The sequence below is a fragment of the Pantherophis guttatus genome, chromosome 3, assembly GCF_059756535.1.
Source record: "Pantherophis guttatus breed Tessera chromosome 3, ASM5975653v1, whole genome shotgun sequence".
Lineage (NCBI taxonomy): Eukaryota > Metazoa > Chordata > Lepidosauria > Squamata > Colubridae > Pantherophis > Pantherophis guttatus.
Window position 1 is genome coordinate 8,579,072 of NC_142065.1, and position 19,441 is coordinate 8,598,512.

Below are 19,441 nucleotides of genomic sequence, written 5' to 3' on the forward strand. Positions count from 1 at the left end.
TTGGACACTGGGCAACTGATTCATATTTATGACGGTGGCAGTGTCCCATGGGTCATCTGATCACCTTTTGTGACCTTCTGACAAACCAAGGTCAATCTGGGAAGCCAGATTCACTTAACAACCCTGTTACTACCTTAGCAACTGTGCAGCAATTCACTTAACAACTGTGGCAAGAAGAGTCGTAAACTGGGGCAAAGCTCACTTAATTTAGGTTGCTCGCTTAGCAACCTAAATTTGGGGCTCAGTTGTGGCCGTAAGGTGAGGACAACTTGCATTAGGAACTTGTAAGCTCCTCATTTGCTTTCGAAGGGCCGTCAGCTCAGCTCCACTTCAGAAGAATCAAGCCCATTATCTGTGGCTTATCGATTTATTATTTTTTTTTATACGCCCAGCTTGAGCTGTAGATTCAAAGCAATTTACTAAAACAATTGAATTAGCTCGTCCAGAGTATAATTTCTTATTGAGAGCCAGAATGCTCTTCGAATATTAATAGCTCACAGATTGCATTTCTGCATTGTTAGCCCATATAACAATAATAAAAAAAAAAAATCGGAGAGCTAACCCATAAGAAATGTAGATTATCTCCGAGGGAGAGAATGCATGGAAAGGGGCAGAGACCATTCACTCATCCATCAGCAAACCAGAAGAGAGTAAAGGAGGCAGCGCAGCATAAGATATGCATAGTGTTAAATGAACTGTAAAAACACAGGGTTCAGAAATCATTTTTCTCTTCAGCTTCTCACTCGGTCCGGCAAAGGTGAATTTGCATTAGAAATTTCTTTCGAAGGAGAAGTGGATTTCTGTGAATTTTGGAGGGCGGTGTTTGTTTTATTAGTGACAAGATAGCCAAGGGACTTTGGGTGAGAAAAATGCCCAGTTTTTCATTGGACCTTGTGTCTTCATGCTTCTTCTTCTTCTTCTTCTTCTTCTTCTTCTTCTTCTTCTTCTTCTTCTTCTTCTTCTTCTTCTTCTTCTTCTTCTTCTTCTTCTTCTTCTTCTTCTCCTCCTCCTCCTCCTCCTCCTCCTCCTCCTCCTCCTCCTCCTCCTTCTCCTTCTTCTTCCTCTCCTCCTCCTCTCCTCCTTCTCCTTCTCTTCTTCTTCTTCCTCCTCCTCTTCTAATTTATTGATTGATTGATTGATTTATTTATTTATTGGTTCGATTTATATGCCGCCCTTTCTCCGGAGACTCAGGGCGGCTTACAATGCGTTAAGCAATACTTACCTTCATACTTTTGTATATACCTGCTTAGTAGGGCTTTCGGCCCCCACCCTAAGCGGTGTTCTTTTTTATACAAAGTTAGCTTATTGCCCCCACAAACTGGGTCCTCATTTTACCTAGCTCGAAAGGATGGAAGGCTGAGTCAACCTTCAGCCTGGTGAGATTTGAACTTGCAGTAATTGCAGGCAGCTGGTGTTACTTAACAGTGCTTTAGTCTGCTGTGCCACCAAGGCTCTCTATTTCTAACTCTAACTCTAACTCTAACTCTAACTCTAACTCTAACTCTAACTCTAACTCTAACTCTAACTCTAACTAACTCCAATTCTAATTCTAATTCTAATTCATTCTTCTTTTCCTTCTCCTTCTCCTTCTCTCCTCCTCTTCCTCCTCCTCCTTTCTCTTTTCTCCTCCTGCCTCCTCCTCCAGACCCTATACTGTACCACTTTGGAGAAATGGCTGTCCAATCTCTTCTTTAAAATCTTGATTGATGAATGCTTCAGTGACCCATTCTCCACTGGGTCATTGGACTGCAACTCCCATTATTCCTAGCTACTTAAAATATTTTTTGGGAGTGATGGGACTTATAATCCAGTGTCCCATCTTGTTGGAGAAGACAGGCTGTACAAATGAGAGTTGCACCCAGATCTAGAGCTGGAGTTACGCAAGCAGTTAAGAAGCTGTATAAGTTCAAGATGGTTTTTGGTTTTTTTTGTTTTTTTAAATTTTGATTTATATGCCGCCTTTCTCTGGAGACTCAGGGCGGCTTACAATGCGTTAAGCAATAGCCTTCATCCTTTTGTATATTTATACAAAGTCAGCTTATTGCCCCCACAAACTGGGTCCTCAGTTTACCTACCTTGGAAAGGATGGAAGGCTGAGTCAACCTTGAGCCTGGCGAGATTCGAACCTGCAGTAATTGCAGGCAGCTGTGTTAATAACCAGCTTAATAACAGGGTGCCTTAGACCACTGTACTACCAAGGCTCTTCCATGTTGGTTTGGACCATTGAGTATAGATTCTGCAAAGCATTGATAACATCTGCATTTTTGACTGATTTTTTTAAATACATTTAATAGTACTGATAGAAGAGAATATTTGTACCTCAGGATTGTGGGCTACTTGAAGCTCTCTGAGCTTGGTTGTTTTCTTGCAGACATTTCATTACCCAACTAGGTAACATCATCAATATTAGAAGAGAGGGGGGTTTGCTCTCTGTTTATATATAAGTGGTTTACCCTGTCAGTGTTGGTGGGAATGTCCTTGGTAGTTCCTTGATCTAGGTTGTTATTTACAGCTTGGTTTTTGCTCTAAAGTTACCGTATTTTTCGGAGTATAAGACGCACCTACCTTTTTTGGTGAGGAAAAGAAGAAAAAATAAATCTCCCCCTGCCTCTGAGCAATTTTGCCTCCTTGCAGCAAACAGCAAACAGCCTGCTTTACTTTCTTTTTCGTTTTCACTGTAGCTTGATTAGCACAAGGAAGAAAAAAAAATCTGCTCCAGCAATTTACCTCTGTGCAGCAAGCAGCAGAGCCTTGCGCAAAACAGCTGAGAGCAAATCAGCTGAGAGTCGGGAGGCCGATCCAATCAACTTGTGTTAATTAGGCTGTGCTGAAGCTGAAAGGAGCTGTTTTTTCTTGCTGTTTGCTTGCAAGGAGGTAAACTGCTGGGAGGCAGAGGCCAAAGGGTGGGGGCCAGTGGGTGGGCGGGGCTATATTCGGTGTATAAGACACATCTAATTTTTCACCCCCTTTTAGGGAGGAAAAAGGTGTGTCTTATACTCCCAAAAATATGGTAATCCAGCTCCACTTTCTTCTAGCACTGATGAGGTTATCCAGTTGGGTAATGAAATGTCTGCAAGAAAACCACCAAGCTCAGTGACCACTAAAGACCCCATATTTATTAATGCAGATATTGGTGAGGTTTGCAGCATCAGCAAAAGCTTACAGAGCTTTGGGAAATAATGGTGGTTTTCTTACAACTCTGTTCTGCTTTTTTCTCATTTTTCAGGATGAAAAGAACCAAATGATGACTACAAATGTTTGGGTGAAACAAGTGAGTCAACCAAGATTTTCCTTATCCCCCCCCACCCCACAATGTTCCAGAGATCTAACTTGTACCTAGCTCAGAAAAAAATGAAGCAGAAATGTGATGGGTTTCAAAAAAATTTGCTACCGGTTCTGTGGGTGTGGCTTGGTGGGCGAGGCAGGGGAAGGATACTGTAAAATCTCCATTCCCTCCCCATTCCAGGGGAAGGTTACTGCAAAATCCCCATTCCCTCCCCACTCCAGGGGAAAGATACTGTAAAATCCCCATTCCCTCCCCACTCCAGGGGAAGGTTACTGCAAAATCCCCATTCCCTCCCCACTCCAGGGGAAGGATACTGCAAAATCTCCATTCCCTCCCCACTCCAGGGGAAAGTTACTGCAAAATCCCCATTCCCTCCCCACTCCAGGGGAAGGATACCATAAAATCTCCATTCCTTCCCCACTCCAGGGGAAGGATACTGCAAAATCTCCATTCCCTCCCCACTCCAGGGGAAAGTTACTGCGAAATCCCCATTCCCTCCCCACTCCAGGGGAAGGATACCGCAAAATCTCCATTCCTTCCCCACTCCAGGGGAAGGATACTGTAAAATCTCCATTCCCTCCCCACTCCAGGGGAAGGATACTGTAAAATCTCCATTCCCTCCCCACTCCAGGGGAAGGTTACTGCAAAATCCCTATTCCCTCCCCACTCCAGGGGAAGGTTACTGCAAAATCCCCATTCCCTCCCCACTCCAGGGGAAGGATACTGTAAAATCTCCATTCCCTCCCCACTCCAGGGGAAGGTTACTGCAAAATCCCCATTCCCTCCCCACTCCAGGGGAAGGATACTGTAAAATCTCCATTCCCTCCCCACTCCAGGGGAAGGTTACTGCAAAATCCCCATTCCCTCCCCACTCCAGGGGAAGGATACTGCAAAATCCCCATTCCCTCCCCACTCCAGGGGAAGGTTACTGCAAAATCCCCATTCCCTCCCCACTCCAGGGGAAGGATACTGTAAAATCTCCATTCCCTCCCCACTCCAGGGGAAGGTTACTGCAAAATCCCCATTCCCTCCCCACTCCAGGGGAAGGATACTGCAAAATCCCCATTCCCTCCCCACTCCAGGGGAAGGATACTGCAAAATCCCCATTTTCTCCCGATCAGCTGGGACTCGGGAGGCAGAGAATAGATGGGGGCGGGGCCAGTCAGAGGTGGTATTTACCGGTTCTCCAAACTACTCAAAATTTCCGCTACCGGTTCTCCAGAACTGGTCAGAAGCTGCTGAAACCCACCTCTGCCTTTAGGTAAATGGGTGTTAAAGGACTTGGCCCATACAATCTGGCTATTGGTTTTGAAAGCTGTCTCAAAAAGTTCTTCTATTTCCAAATAAATTCAGTGTTTCCCAACCATGGCAATTTCCAGGTGTGTGGACTATGACTCCCAGAATTCCACAACCACCATGGCCACTGAGGGGGATTCTGAGAGTTGAAGTCCACACACCTTCTCCTCCTCCTCCTCCTCCTTCCCTTTCTTTCTTTCTTTCTCTTTCTCCTTCCCCCTTTTTTCCTCCTCCTCCTCATCTTCTTCTCCTCCTCCTTCCCCTAGTCTTCTCCTTCTCCCTCCCTCCTTCTCCCCCCAAGCAACAGATGGTAAGAAAAGAACACTGTAGATTTCTTTTATCAGAAGCCTGAGCCGATATTTTGCAGCAAAAATTAAATTTAACTTCATGGCTGAGACCGCCTTACCCCTGCTTTAAAATAATGTCCATATTCTAAGCGTCCTGCTGTCAGCATTCTGATGCTGCCATAAAAAGGAGGAGACGAGGCTTGACTTTTCACCTACTTATTTTCTCTGTAGATAATATCCCCTAGAAGATGGGATGGGAGGGGGGACATTCCTGTGGGGTGAGGTCAGAAGCTGGGGAGACTGACTTGGAAGATGGCCAATGAGAAGATGAGACTTTGGGAACGGAAAGGGAAGGGTTTGGGGGTCAGAGGGTTAGTATCGGTTACGACGAAGTCGGGGCCAGATGTGTCGTACTCAATAAATGGAATATTTCAGCAAAGATTGTTTGGGAGTGCAATTTATTTGAGATGACATCGAAGCCTGACACCTGCTATATTCTGAGTGTGTTTTATTCTCCAGTTTTGAAATAAAAATTGATTTGGAAGTTACTTGTGCAACCCAACAGGGGAAAGAAACAATACAATATTGACTGTATCCAGAAAAAAAAAAAAACCAACTAGAGAAATTCCATATTTGCTCCTTTCATTTCTGCGGGGATCAAACATATGTTTTCAAATCGTTATTTGCAAGGGAATATTAATAGAGGGGGAAAGTTATTTTGTGGGGGAATTCCCAGGGCATGTCAAAGAGTTAAGCCGGCTTCAGTTTGAGGAATTTTGTTATTCCAGGCCAGTGTTTCCCAATTTAGCCATTTTAAGATGTGTGGACTTCAATTCCCAGAATACCCCTACCAGCAATACAGTTCTGGGCAATACAGTAGTCCTCAACTTATAACCATTCGTTTAGAGACTGAACAGGGGTGGTATTTACTTACTTTCTCTACCGGTTCGCAAATATGAGCTAGCGCCCAGTCCACGCATGCACCAGGTCTTCTGTGAATGCGCTTTTCTGGCGCTCACACCTTTCACGCATGTGTTGTGACCCAGGCCCAAGTAGGTATTATCAGATGCAATCAGTTCAAAAACAGACTTTATTAGAACAGCTGAGAATTAAACTCATTCTCAGCGTAGTCCAAACTAATTCAAAACAAATTCTTCATAGCACAATTCTTCAGCCTTATCGCCAACCTTGGTCTAATTAGGCAACCTGCCAAAGGCTTTTCTTGGCAAAAGTTCAGAAGCAGAAGATGCCGACAAGAAATAAATGCAGCAAGACAAGAAACAAATCTATCAACGTTTTTTTCCGACAAAGAGCCCAAGAGCTGTTGCTGGTCTTTTAAGCCTTATGGGAGGGGGCCAATCATCTCCTGGCTTTACTCCTGAGTCGTCCTTTTTGCTTTAGCTGCTCTTGCCTTCTAGCAGCTCTTCTCATGCATGCACTAGGAACAGGCTCCTCCTGTTCCTCTGCCTCTCTGCTGTCTGCCTGTGGAGGCTCCGGAGTCCGCACATCATTCGAGATGGCCCTGGTCCCATCTCTGCCTTTGACGCAGAGCCCTCATCCGGGCCTTCCCCAGCCTCCAGGACTGGCCCATGTTCTTCCTCAGCCTCCTCACTGTCTGACTCCACTGCCAGCTCCACAGGCTGCTGGCGGACCACAACAGGCATGCACCCAGCCTCAAAAACATGCCTAAATAGGATGGCATAGAGCTGGGGTGGGTGGGCAGGCCCACCTGCGATTTCCACTACTGGTTCGGGCAAACCTGTCTGAACCACTGAATACCACCTCTGAGACCGAAGTTACAACAGCATTGAAAAAAGTAACTTACGACCATTTTTCACACTTTGAACCTTTGCTGGTCACATGATCAAAATTTGACCGCTTGGCAACAGGTTCATATTTATGATGGTTGCAACATCTGGGGGTCACATGATCCCCTTTTGCAACCTTCCAACAAGCGAAGTCAATGGGGAAGCCAGATTCGCTTAACAACCGTGTTACTAACTTAACAACTGCGGTGATTTATCTAACAAAGGTGGCAAGGAAGGTCGTGTGACTTTGTGCACAACTCATTTAACAACTGTCTCACTTAGCAGCAGAAATTCGAGGCTCAGTTGTGGTCATAAATCGAGGACCACCTGTAGTATAGATCTGTGTTTCTCATGCTGGATGGGGAATTCTGGGAGTTGAAGTCCACATGTGTTAAAGTTGCCAAGTATGACAAACACTGAGGCAATTATTCTTCTTGCTCCTGTAAGCCTGACATAAAATGTGTTTAAAATTTGATGTCTATGGAAGATTCTGAGTCATCCAGGTCATGGTTGTCCCAAAAGTGCTTTTTTCAAAAGGCAACTGGACTTTCTTTCTTTTTCTTTGAAGACGTTTCACTTCTCCTCCAAGAATCTTCTTCAGTTCTGACTTCAGAATTTGGTGATTAATATCGCTTTCTCTTTTCGGGTCTAATTATTTATCTGGTATTTCCTGCCTTTTAGGAGTGGTATGATTATAAGTTACGCTGGGATCCTGAAGAATACGAGAACGTTACGTCGATACGAATCCCATCCGAGCTTATTTGGAGACCGGACATCGTTCTTTACAACAAGTAAGAACATATTCTGAGCATCTTTACTTAAGGCTGTGGATTTATTTTGTCTTCCTGAAAACACAGGGCATTTTTGCAGAGGTCAAGCTTCAGTAACCAAGAAGGACACACTGATATTCTCTAAGCAGTTTCCTTTATAAGCAGAAATCTTGCTAAACTAAAGCAAATCATGTAGAAAATCTAGTACGTGCAAATAGAAAGCTAAAGCCAGTTGGGTGACTTTGGGTCAGTCACCAGGAGGCTGTGAGTTCTAGTTCTGCTTTAGGCATGAAAGCCAGCTGGGGGTCTTTGGATCAATCATCAGGTGACTGTGAGTTCCAGTCCTGCCTTGTGCATGAAAGCTGGCTGGATGATGTTGGGCCAACCACTAGGAGACTTGTGAGTTCTAGTCCCACCTCAGGTATGAAAGCCAGCTGGGTGACTTTGGGCCAGTAACTCTCTTTCAACCCAACCTACCTCACAGTGTTGTCATGGGGAAAATAGGAAGAGGAAGGTGTGTTGGCTATGTTCACTGTCTTGAGTTATTTATTTACAAACATTACAACATAGGCAGAGATAGATAGATGATAGATAGATAGATAATTGTTAGTTAGATGATAGATAGATAGATAGATAGATAGATAGGTAGATAGATAGATAGATAGATAGATAATAGAGAGAGAGAGAGATGATGGAAAGATAATAGATGGATAGATAGATAGATAGATAGATAGATAGATAGATAGATAGATAGAGATAGATCGATAGATAGATCGATAGATAGATTGATATGTAGATAGATAATAGATAGATATGTAGATAGATGATAGATAGATAGATAGATAGATAGATAGATAGATAGATAGATGATAGATAGATGATAGATAGATGATAGATAGATGATAGATAGATAGATAGATATAGATGATGGATAGATAATAGATAGATAGATGATAGATAGATAGATAGATAATAGAGATAGAGATAGATAGATAGAGATAGATAGATAGATAGATCGATAGATAGATCGATATGTAGATAGATAATAGATAGATATGTAGATAGATGATAGATAGATGATAGATCGATAGATCGATCGATATGTAGATAGATAATAGATAGATATGTAGATAGATGATAGATAGATGATAGATAGATAGATAGATAGATAATAGAGAGATGATAGATAGATAGATAGATAGATAGATGATAGATAGATAGATAGATAGATAGATAGATAGATAGATAGATAGATAGATAGATAGATATAGATGATGGATAGATAATAGATAGGATAGAGATAGATAGATAGATAGATAGATAGATAGATAGATAGATAGATAGATAGATAGATAGATGATAAATGATAGATATGTAGATAGATAGATAGATATGTAGATAGATAGATAGATAGATAGATAGATAGATAGATAGATAGATAGATGATGAATAGATAAGAGAGAGAGAGAGAGAGAGAGAGAGAAATTCAGGAGGAACACTGGAAGGGAAATTTGCTAGAGACCATGGACTGGTAGCCCTCTTCAACCAGTTACAGGAGATGACTTAAGGGGGATCAAGAAAACCACTGGACTCAATTTTAAATTATGAAATACATTTTGCTTCTGGGTGTAAATGAGAACATGGTGTTGTCTCTCACATTTATAAGTCTTTGTGTAGGGAAATTGTGTCTCATCCACCAGTCAGGAAGGAAAAAAAAGTGATATCAATATCGTGTTTCACAGAAGAAGCTGTAGGATGGTACAGAAAGGGTCAGGATTTCAAAAATTCTGCACTTGAAATAGCCCGTTTGGCATTCTGAACTTGAAAATTAGGCAAAGTGTGTTGCACAATGCGGTTTCCTTCTGGCCTTAGAACAGAGTCTGACCATATTAAATGACAATATTTTGGGCGGGGTGCACTTTGGTTAAATATTTTTAAAAGAATAATTAGAGATAAAATAGAAGTGAATAGACAAGGAGTTTAAAGCATCATGGAGATTTTCCAACGCATCATTAGTTAATTATGAGTAACTGAACGGTATGCTTTTTAAAAGACTGAAAAATCACCACCCGTGCCAATATTTTGAGTGTTTGAGATGAAGAAAATAACCTTGCAAGGAGGTGAGCTCAAAACAAAATTCGTGGATGCCAAATTTTTGTTTTGAACTTGGAGCAAAACACGGCTGCTCTTTTGAATTTCGCTGTGATGAAACACAACCTGTATTTCGTTAAACGCTGCAGAGGGATCTTGGGAACAGGGCCTGCTTCGTTCTGCCTTTGAACGAAAACACCTCGGTCATTTCATTCACCCTCCTCGAATTCTGCATGGACTTCTATAAAGCTGCTCACCGTTGTGAAAATTAATGGGAAATGTGGCTTTGCCTAGGACAGTGATGGCTAACCTTTTTGCCATCGCGTGCCAAAAGCGGGGGGAGCAGGGGGGGTCACGGGTGCAGGTGCCCACATCCATAATTCAATACGCCCCACCATCCCACACATGCGCACGTGACCCCCCCCCCCACACACAGTTCTCCCTGCTTTTGGCACATGATGGCCCAGTGGGCCCGGTAGGCCTGTTTTTCCCCCTCCCCAGGCTCCAGAGGCTTTCTAGGAGCCTGGGGAGGGCAAAAACAGTCTTCCCCATCCCACCGGAGGCCTTCAAGAAGCCAGAAACAGCCAGTTTCCCGACTTCTGGTGGGACCGGAAGGCCTGAAAATCAGTTGGCCGGTGCACGCATGTGCGCTGGAGTTGAGCTAGGGCAACACTCGCGTGCCCACCAATATGGCTCCGCGTGCCACCTGTGGCACCCGTGCCATAGGTTCGCCATCACGGGCCTAGGAACTCAACATGTACCCAACAGTGAAGACCAGAAATTATTTTATGCCAATGTTTCTCAATTTTGGCAACTTTGACTTCAACTCCTGGTGGAGAATTCTAGGAGCTGAAGTTCATGTCTTACAAGTAGTCTTTGAATTATGACCACCATTGAGCCCCCAATTTCTGTTGCTAAGCAGGACACTTGTTCAGTGAGTTTGGCTCCATTTTACGATCTTTTGTGCCTTCCAGATGCTGCTGAACTACATCTCCCAGCATCCTCTGCTATCAGTCATGCAGGCTAGGATTGCTAAGAGCGATTGGTCCAAAGGCCACAAGCTCCTTTGGATCCAAATATTTGCTTTCTAGGCCTTTAGAAGTCACCACGGCCAAATCACAGTGGCCAACTAGCCTGTTGTGACCTAGGCCCAAGTAGTTATTACCACACACAATCAGTCCTAAACAAACATATTTTATTAGAACATCTGAGAATTACTTCTTTCTCAGCTTAGTCCAAATTAATTCCAAAACAAATTCTTCATAAACAGTCCTTCGGCCTTATCACTAACCTTTGTCTTCTTTGGCACCCTGCCAAAGGCTTTTCTTGGCAAAACCCCATGAAGTTCAGAAACAAGAGATGCCGACAAGAAACAAATGTAGCAACGTTGCTTTCCTACAAAGTTCCCAAGAGCCTTTGCTGCTCTTTTAAGCTTTCTGGGAGGGGCCAATCATCTCCTGGCCATACTCCTGAGTCGTCTTTTTTGCTTTAGCTGCTCTTGCCTTCTGGCAGCTCTTTGCATGTGTGCACTAGGAACAGGCTCCTCCTGTTCCTCTGCCTCTCTGCTGTCCGACTCTGGGGGCTCCGGAGTCCACGCATCGTTCCCAAATGGCCCTGGCCCCATCTCTGCCTCCGATGCAGAGCCCTCGTCCGGGCCTTCCCCAGACTCCAGAACTGGCCCATGTTCTTCCCCAGCCTCCTCACTGTCCGATTCCGCTTCCAGCTCTGTAGGCTGCTGGCGGACTACAACATAGCGACTCGGCATAGAATCAATAAAGAGAGGATGCAAATGGAGGGACAAAAATGAAATGTGAATGACCAAAAATTAAAACAGTTTTAAAATTATGTTAAATGATTAAATTGAATTGTTGAATTGTCCCATGCCGAGTTGTCTCGTGGCGAGTCGGCTGTGGTAAGTTGGTTGTGGTGAGTTGGCCACAGCACGTTGTCCCATTCTGTTTAGAGCTGGGGTCTCCAACCTTGGTCAAGTTAAAACCTGTGAACTTCAACTCCCACAAGTCCTCAGCCAGCGTGACTGGCTAATGAATTCTGGGAGCTGAAGTCCACAGATCTTCACATTACCAAAGGTTGGGCATCCCTTTAAAACCGTGATGGTGAACCTATGGCACACGTGCCACAGGTGGCACGTAGAGCCCTCTCTGCGGGCACACGAGCCGTCCCCCCCAGTTCAGCTGCACTGCGCATGCGTGCGTGCCTCCCGCCGGCCAGCTGATTTTCAGGTCTCTGCCACGCATGCGCAGGGGGCAGGGGGCATGCGGGACAGGCACATGCATGCACGGTGGGGAGTGCGGGTGGGTTGCACATCATGTGCAGGTGGGCGGGGCATGTGGGGGGTGTTATAAATCGGCAGAATTGCATTGCATTGTGGGTTATAAGTGCAAGGAGGCCTACTAGGCCCAAAATGGGGCACGGGGGGGTGCGGTGCGGGCCCCCCTGGCCCGTTTTTTGCTCCCAGGAGGCTGCAGGGAGGCCTACTAGGCAGTGGTGGGTTTCAAAAATGTTTACTATCAGTTCTGTGGATGTGGCTTGGTGGGTGTGGCTTGGTGGGCTAGGCAGGGGAAGGATACTATAAAATCTCCATTCCCACCCCACTCCGGGGGAAAGGATACTGCAAAGTCCCCATTTCCTCCCGATCAGCTGGGATTTGGGAGGCAGAGAATAGATGGGGGCAGGGCCAGTCAGAATTTTTACTACCGGTTCTCCGAACTACTCAAACTTTCCACTACCGGTTCTCCAGAACTGGTCAGAGCCTGCTGAAACCCTCCTCTGCTACTAGGCCCAAAATGGGGTGCAGGGGGAGTGCGGGGGAGTTGTGCGCATATGCGCAAGGGGGGTGCAGGCATGTTGCATTATGGGTGTGGGTGCACACACGCACTTTCGGCACGCAACAACAAAAGTTAGCCATCACTGCTCTAAAACATTTGCCATGCTGGCGGGGGGAATTCTGGGAGTTGAAGTGCACAGGTCTTAAAGTTGCCAAGCTTGGAGAGGCCTTTTTTTCCCAGCCGTACCTGGTCTCCCTCCAAAATGATTGTCCTCCCTGGTAGAGCACTTACTTTTAATTGTTCCATCTGCAGCCTGCTTCAGTGAGATTTCTTGGCAAAGTAGCATTAATCTGCAGTAAATCGTTTGGACGAGGGGCCGGCCAAGTTTCTTACCTCTTTGAACCAATGGAATTACCTTAGTAAATCAAAATGTAACTTTTTTTGGTATCTGCTGGTGCTGCAGTGGTCTGGCAGAAATCTCTGGCTGGAGATTCTTCAAGAAAAAAAATAAGGATACAGGTAGTCCTTGACTTACAACCAGGGGTGGGTTCTAAAATTTTTTTACTACCGGTTCTGTGGGTGTGGCTTATTTTGTGGGCGTGGCTTGATGGTCATGTGACAATTATTTAGGATTTAGCAGAGGTACTGGTCTACCAGGCTTTTAACTGCTTGCAGAGCTATACTTGTCTACCCATTTATTTTTGCAGGCACTGATCTACTCATGTATTTTTGCAGGCACTGGTCTACCCATGTTTTTTTGCAGGCACTGGTCTACCCATGTATTTTTGCAGGCACTGATTTACTCATGTATTTTTGCAGGCACTGATCTACCCATGTATTTTTGCAGGCACTGGTCTACTCATGTATTTTTGCAGGCACTGATTTACTCATGTATTTTTGCAGGCACTGGTCTACTCATGTATTTTTGCAGGCACTGGTCTACCCATGTATTTTTGCAGGCACTGGTCTACTCATGTATTTTTGCAGGCACCGGTCTACCCATTTGTTTTCTTTTAACACTGATCAGCTGTAGGGCGGCCCTTTGAAGCCCTGTGGCAAGAGTTTAAATAGTTTTTTTCCCTTTAGCTGACAGCTGGGACTCAGGAGGCAGCAATAGATTGGGGGTGGGGCCAAATAAAAGGTAAGAATAACGCGGGGGTGGGTGGGGTGGGGGCCCGGGGGAGGGCAGGGGGGCAGAACCGGTTTGGTGCCGTCATATCATCACTGCTACCGGCTCGGGAGAACCGGGCTGAACCGGGAGGAACCCACCACTGCTTACAACCATTCGTGGCACTGTCGTAACTGTCCCAAGGTCACCATTGGTAACCTTCCCAGCCGGCTTCTGACAAGCAAAGTCAATGAAGGAAGTCGGATTCACTTAACATCTCCCGTTTCTTAATGTCTCCTAACACGGGACTGTGCAACCGTCACAAATACAGGTAATCTTCAACTCAACGACCACAATGGACCCCAAATTTCTGTTGTTAAGTGAGACATTTGTTAAGTGAGTTTTGCCCCGTTTTACAATCTCTCTTGCCACCGTTGTTAAGTGAATCATTGCCGTTGATAAGTTAGTAACCTGGTTGTTAAGTGAATCACCCCACTGATTTGGCTTGTCAGAAGATCACAAAAGGGGAATCACACGTGACTTTTGGGACCCAGCAACAGTCATAAGTATGAACCAGTTGCCAAGCATTTGAATTTTGATCCCATGATTGTGGAGATGCTACAAAGGTCGTAACTGTGAAAAATGGTCATCAATCACTTTTTGAATGCCGATGTAATTTTGAATGGTCACTAAATGAACTGCTGTAAGTTGAGGACTACCTGTAAATGCCAGTTTGCAAGCACCCAAATTTTGATCGTGGCTACAGGGATCTTGCAAGGGTTGTCAGAATAGAAACAGGTCGTAAGTCTCTTTTTTTAAAGGGCCAGTGTAACTTTGAATGGTCACTAAACGAGGACTACTTGCATTGAACAAAAGACTTCCTAACTTCCTCCAAACTCCCTGCCTTCTTCTTCTCCACTCTGTTGGCCTGGCTCCCCTCCCTAATTATTTATTTATATTTATTTATTTATTATATTTACATACTGCCCATCTCACCAATAAGATTACGCTATCAATTAACCAGATTTAAATGTTCTAACACAACTTTGGCAGTTTTAAGACCTGCGGACTTCAACCCCCAAAATCCCCCAATTATCATGGCTGGCTGAGGAATTCTGGGAGTTGAAGCCCACAGTTTGGATACCCTTGTAAAACAGACATTCCAGAGAGAAAAAAATAATTCCTTTCAGTTCATTTGCTATCCTGGGAGAAATTCCTTCAAAAATGAAACCGAGAAATATATCCAGTTAGCGTTAACTGGCTCGGAAGTCAGCATTCTGTATATATTCAGCCGCAGAATATTATTCTGCCAACTTTTTAAAGCAGCTTCTAAACCCAGCTGCACCGAATATATCTTTTTCCTAATCGTGCTGAATATATATTTCCCTAAAACGCGGCTCTTTGGGAGTAAATATCATAAATCTCCCCAAACTAGAAAGTTGCCCAGTAGATGGATTTGGCTGTTTTAAGAACCGATAAAGCAAATTGATCAACCCATTTTTTCCCCTCTTCCATAAATATTTGTGAACTTTTGGTACTGTGCTTACAAAAATAATTTTGCTTCTTTGGGAAGCCTTAATTTGCAATACAGCTAGTCCTCGACTTATAACAACAATTCAACTCAAAATTTCTGTTGCTAAGCGAACATTTTTTAAGTGAATCCTGCCCATTATACAATCTTTCACACTTGTTAAAGAAATCACTGCAGTTATTTAGTTAGTAACATGGTTGTTAAGTGAGTCTGGCTTCCCCATTGACTTTGCTTGTCCCCAGGGTCATGTGATAAAAATTCAGCCGCTTGGCAACTAATGTGTGTCTGTAACAGTGTGTGACGGCAGCCAAAAAAGCCAATGCAATCCTAAATTGCATTAACAGAGAGATTCAATCAAGATTACATGAGGTTACTAATACCACTCTATAAAGCCTTAGTAAGACCACACCTAGAGTACTGCATCCAGTTTTGGTCACCACACTATAAAAAAGATGTTGAGACTCTAGAAAGAGTGCAGAGAAGAGCAACCAAGATGATTAGGGGACTGGAAGCTAAAACAGAATCAGAATAGAACTGGAAGGGACCTTGGAGGTCTTCTAGTCCAGCCCCCTGTTCAAGGAGGAGATCCTATACCATTTCAGACAAATGACTCTTCAGTCTCTTCTTTAAAATGTCCAATGATGAAGCACCCACAATATCTGAAGGCAAGCTGGTTAATGGTCCTCACTGTTAGGAAGTTTCTCCTCAATTCCAGGTTGCTTCTCTCCTTCATTAGTTTCCATCCATTGCTGCTTGTCCTGCCCTCTGATGTTTTGGAAAATAAATAAAAACATATGAAAATATGAATATAATATTTTATATAAAATATGAACATATGAACATATGAAAAACGGTTACAGGAACTGGGGCTGGCTAGTCTAGTGCAGAGAAGGACCAGGGGAGACATGATAGCAATCTTCCAATATTTGAGGGGCTGCCACAGAGAGGAGGGGGTCAAGCTATTTTCCAAGCACCCGAAGGCCAGACAAGGAATAATGGATGGAAACTGAACAAGGAGAGATTCAACCTAGAAATAAGGAGGGATTTTCTGTCAGTGAGAACAATCATCCAATGGAACAGAAGTTGCCTTCAGAAGTTGTGGGAGCTTCATCACTGGAGAATTTCAAGAAGAGACTGGACTGCCATTTGTCAGAAGTGGTGTAGGGTCTCCTGCTTGGGCGGGGGGTTGGACTAGATGACCTACAAGGTCCGTTCCAACTCTGTTAATCTCTCTATCTATAACAGTTGCAATGTCCCCGATCATGTGATTCCCTTTTGCGACCTTCTGACGAGGTCAGTGGGGAAGCCAGATTCACTTAACAACCGTGTTACTAACCGAACAGCTGCACTGATTCGCTTACCAACTGCAGCAAGAAAGTTCGTAAAATGAGGCAAAACTCCCTTAACAACTGTCTTGCTTAGCCATGGAAATTTTCGCCTCAGTTGCGGTCGTAAATCCAAGGACTACCTCAATTGTGGTCGTAAGTCACGTTTTCTGATCCATCTATTTCACGGTCCTTCTGCCATCCCTTTAAAAAGGACAGATGTTTAAATTTTAACACTTTGGTTAACTAGAAAACAATGCTGTTCAATTTAGAAATGGAATTTGTGATATAAAGACAAACTTCTTCTTCTCCTCCTTCTCCTTCTTTTCTTCTTCTTTTCTTTTTCTTCTTCTTTTCTTTTTCTTCTTCTCCTCCTCCTCCTCCTCCTTCTTCTTCCTCTTCCTCTTCCTTTCTTCTCTCCCTCCCTCTCCATTCTTCTTCTTCCTTTTCCTCTCCTTCCCCCTCCCCCTCCCCTCCCCCTCTTCCTTCTCCTCCTCCTCCTCCTCCTCCTCCTCCTCCTCCTCCTCCTCCTTCAAAAGAAGATACTTAGTTGATACCTAGGATGCTGGCAGCAACCCGTATCAACCATTAGCACCAGTCAGTGCTATTCATGATACATTTTTAAATGTTCAGTTGACAGAGTTTCATGTTTAATGAATAAAAGAATAATAATAATAAAAAGGACAGTCGTGGGTCGGTTTCGGAAACCGGTCTGGAAAAAAAAAAAGGTTCTCCTCACACGATGACTAGACTGATTTAATGTTCTCCTAACCAAGTGACTAGACAGGCATTTCATTTACTTATAAACAGGCCTGAATAATTGACTTGCCCAAGTTGCGAACACCGCATGTGGCATTTGGAAGCGGAGAAAATGAACACCATTTGTCAATCAATAAATTTGGTGTGACATAGACTAATAGGCTGGCCGATCCAGAGTTTTCTGAAAACGTGTCAGGGTGATGATTGGCGGGGGTCGACGGTGTGGGGGGGGTGGATTTAATTATCAGGAAGAACTTAATCTACATTTTACCCTTTGCTGTCATTTACAAATGGGTTTTCAAAACAGCTGCTGCTGTCGAATCCCCGTAGGTTAAGAAGATGGCGGCTGACCTTCCCTAGAAAGGTCAACGGTAGAAGAAGCCTGGCGCCATTCGTGAAATATTTGATTGCTTTTGTGCGCCATAAGTATATTGAAATGCTCTGTTGTGCTTTATGGGGGGTGCAGTTTGAAAGATGGCCTCCTTCCCATCTCTTGATGTGGAGACTCTAGAAAGAGTGCAGAGAAGAGCAACAAAGATGATGAGGGGACCGGAGGCTAAAACATATGAAGAACGGTTGCAGGAACTGGGTGTGTCTAGTTTAATGAAGAGAAGGACTAGGGGAGACATGATAGCAGTGTTCCAATATCTCAGGGGCTGCCACAAAGAAGAGGGAGTCAAACTATTCTTCAGAGCACCTGAGGGTAGAACAAGAAGCAATGGGAGGAAACTAATCAAGGACAGAAGCAATTTAGAACTAAAGAGAAATTTCCTGACAGTGAGAACAATGAATCAGTGGAACAACTTGCCTGCAGAAGTTGTGAATGCTCCAACACTGGAAGTTTTTAAGAAGAAATTGGATAACCATTTGTCTGAAGTGGTGTAGGGTTTCCTGCCTGGGCAGGGGGTTGGACTAGAAGACCTCCAAGATCCCTTCCAACTCTGTTATTCTATTCTATTCTATTCTATTCTATTCTATTCTATTCTATTCTATTCTATTCTATTCTATTCTATTCTCCCCCCCTTTTTTATTATCTCAAAGAGAAGTGAGCAGTGACCTTTTGTGAGGAAATGAATAATAATAATAATAATAATAATAATAATAATAATAATAATAATAATAATAATAAAAAACCCCACAGGTCTGGAAACATGTTACGTCTGTCACCTGCAGTAGAAATCTCCCTGCTTTTGGCACACGGGTGGTTAATTAGACCAACACTTGTGCTTCTGTGAGGGTTGTGGGTCAGCTGGCAGAGATTTCTCCGTTGTGGAGGGGAATAAATTATGAAACTTTGCACAAAGCAGAAGCGAAAACGGTCAGAAAAGATAACTGTGAAGTAGGACTGCAGGAGAGCTTCAAGTGTTTTGTGTTTGTGTGTATTTGTGCTTTGCTTTGGCAGGGATTTCCCACTCTGTTTGTGTGTGTGTTTGTGTGTGTGTGCTTTGTTTTCACAGAGCTTTCCTACTGTGGATGGGAATAAATTATGAAAATTTGCCCCAGCATCACACATAGCCCAAACAAAAAAATTTGGAGCCAGGGCTGTATAAAACTTGAAGTGTGTGTATGTTTGTTTGTTTGTTTGTTTTGTGTTTGTGCTTTGCTTTGGCAGTCATTTCCCACTGTGGATGGGAATAAATTAAGAAACTTTGCGTCCCAGCATCCCACAAAGCAGAAGCGAAAATGACCAGAAACTGTAACTGTGAAGTAGGACTGCACAAAGCTTCAAGCGTTTGTGTTTGTGCGTGCTTGGGTTTGTGTGCATTTGTGCTTTGCTTTGGCAGGGATTTCCCACCCTGTGTGTGTTCGTGTGTTTTGTGTTTGTGCTGTTAGAAGAAATATCCTTCTCGGTTCAGCTCCAAGTGGGGAAAAAGACACTGGAAACATGGAGACTGCTTGGAAAGATGGTTTAATGGTGGACAGGATCACATGGTTTGAGTTCCTGAATAGAAAAAGAGCTGAGATGCAGCGAGTCCCCAGGTTTTATGCCCTCTCTGGCTTTGAACTTCCTTGGGCCCAGAAAGAGTATTCTGATTGGTTGTCAGACTCCCAGGGGGTGGGGTTTTTTAGCTAGCCTTGCTGGCTGATGTAATCTTCCCAGGTGCCATGTGGTGAGTTTCTGTTGCTAGATGGGTTCTATTGTGTTAGTTTCTGTTGCTAGATGGGTCCTATTGTGTTGCAGATGATGATCCTTTGACAAAGGATTGGGTTTCTGCCTCTGGCCCATTGACAAAAGGGGGGGGAGGCAGGAAGGTGGGAGCTGCTTTGTCTTTAAAACATGTTTCTCTATTTCTCATCCAGGGAAATATGTTCTGCCTTTTTAATATTTCCTAAAATATTTCATTCTTCTAGGAAAGGGGTGGGTGCTAACTTCCTACAGTGCTTTGCTTTGGC

General features: G+C 43.9%; 1 protein-coding gene across 1 annotated transcript in view; it reads left to right on the forward strand.

The window, feature by feature from the left end:
• Positions 1 to 19,441, forward strand: part of CHRNA4 (cholinergic receptor nicotinic alpha 4 subunit) — a 77,940-nt gene that overhangs the window by 33,613 nt on the left and 24,886 nt on the right. Inside the window, exons 3-4 of the mRNA XM_060684352.2 lie at positions 3,227 to 3,271; positions 7,359 to 7,468. Of these exons, the coding sequence (XP_060540335.2) occupies positions 3,227 to 3,271; positions 7,359 to 7,468 (155 nt within the window). The remainder of the gene's footprint in view (positions 1 to 3,226; positions 3,272 to 7,358; positions 7,469 to 19,441) is intronic.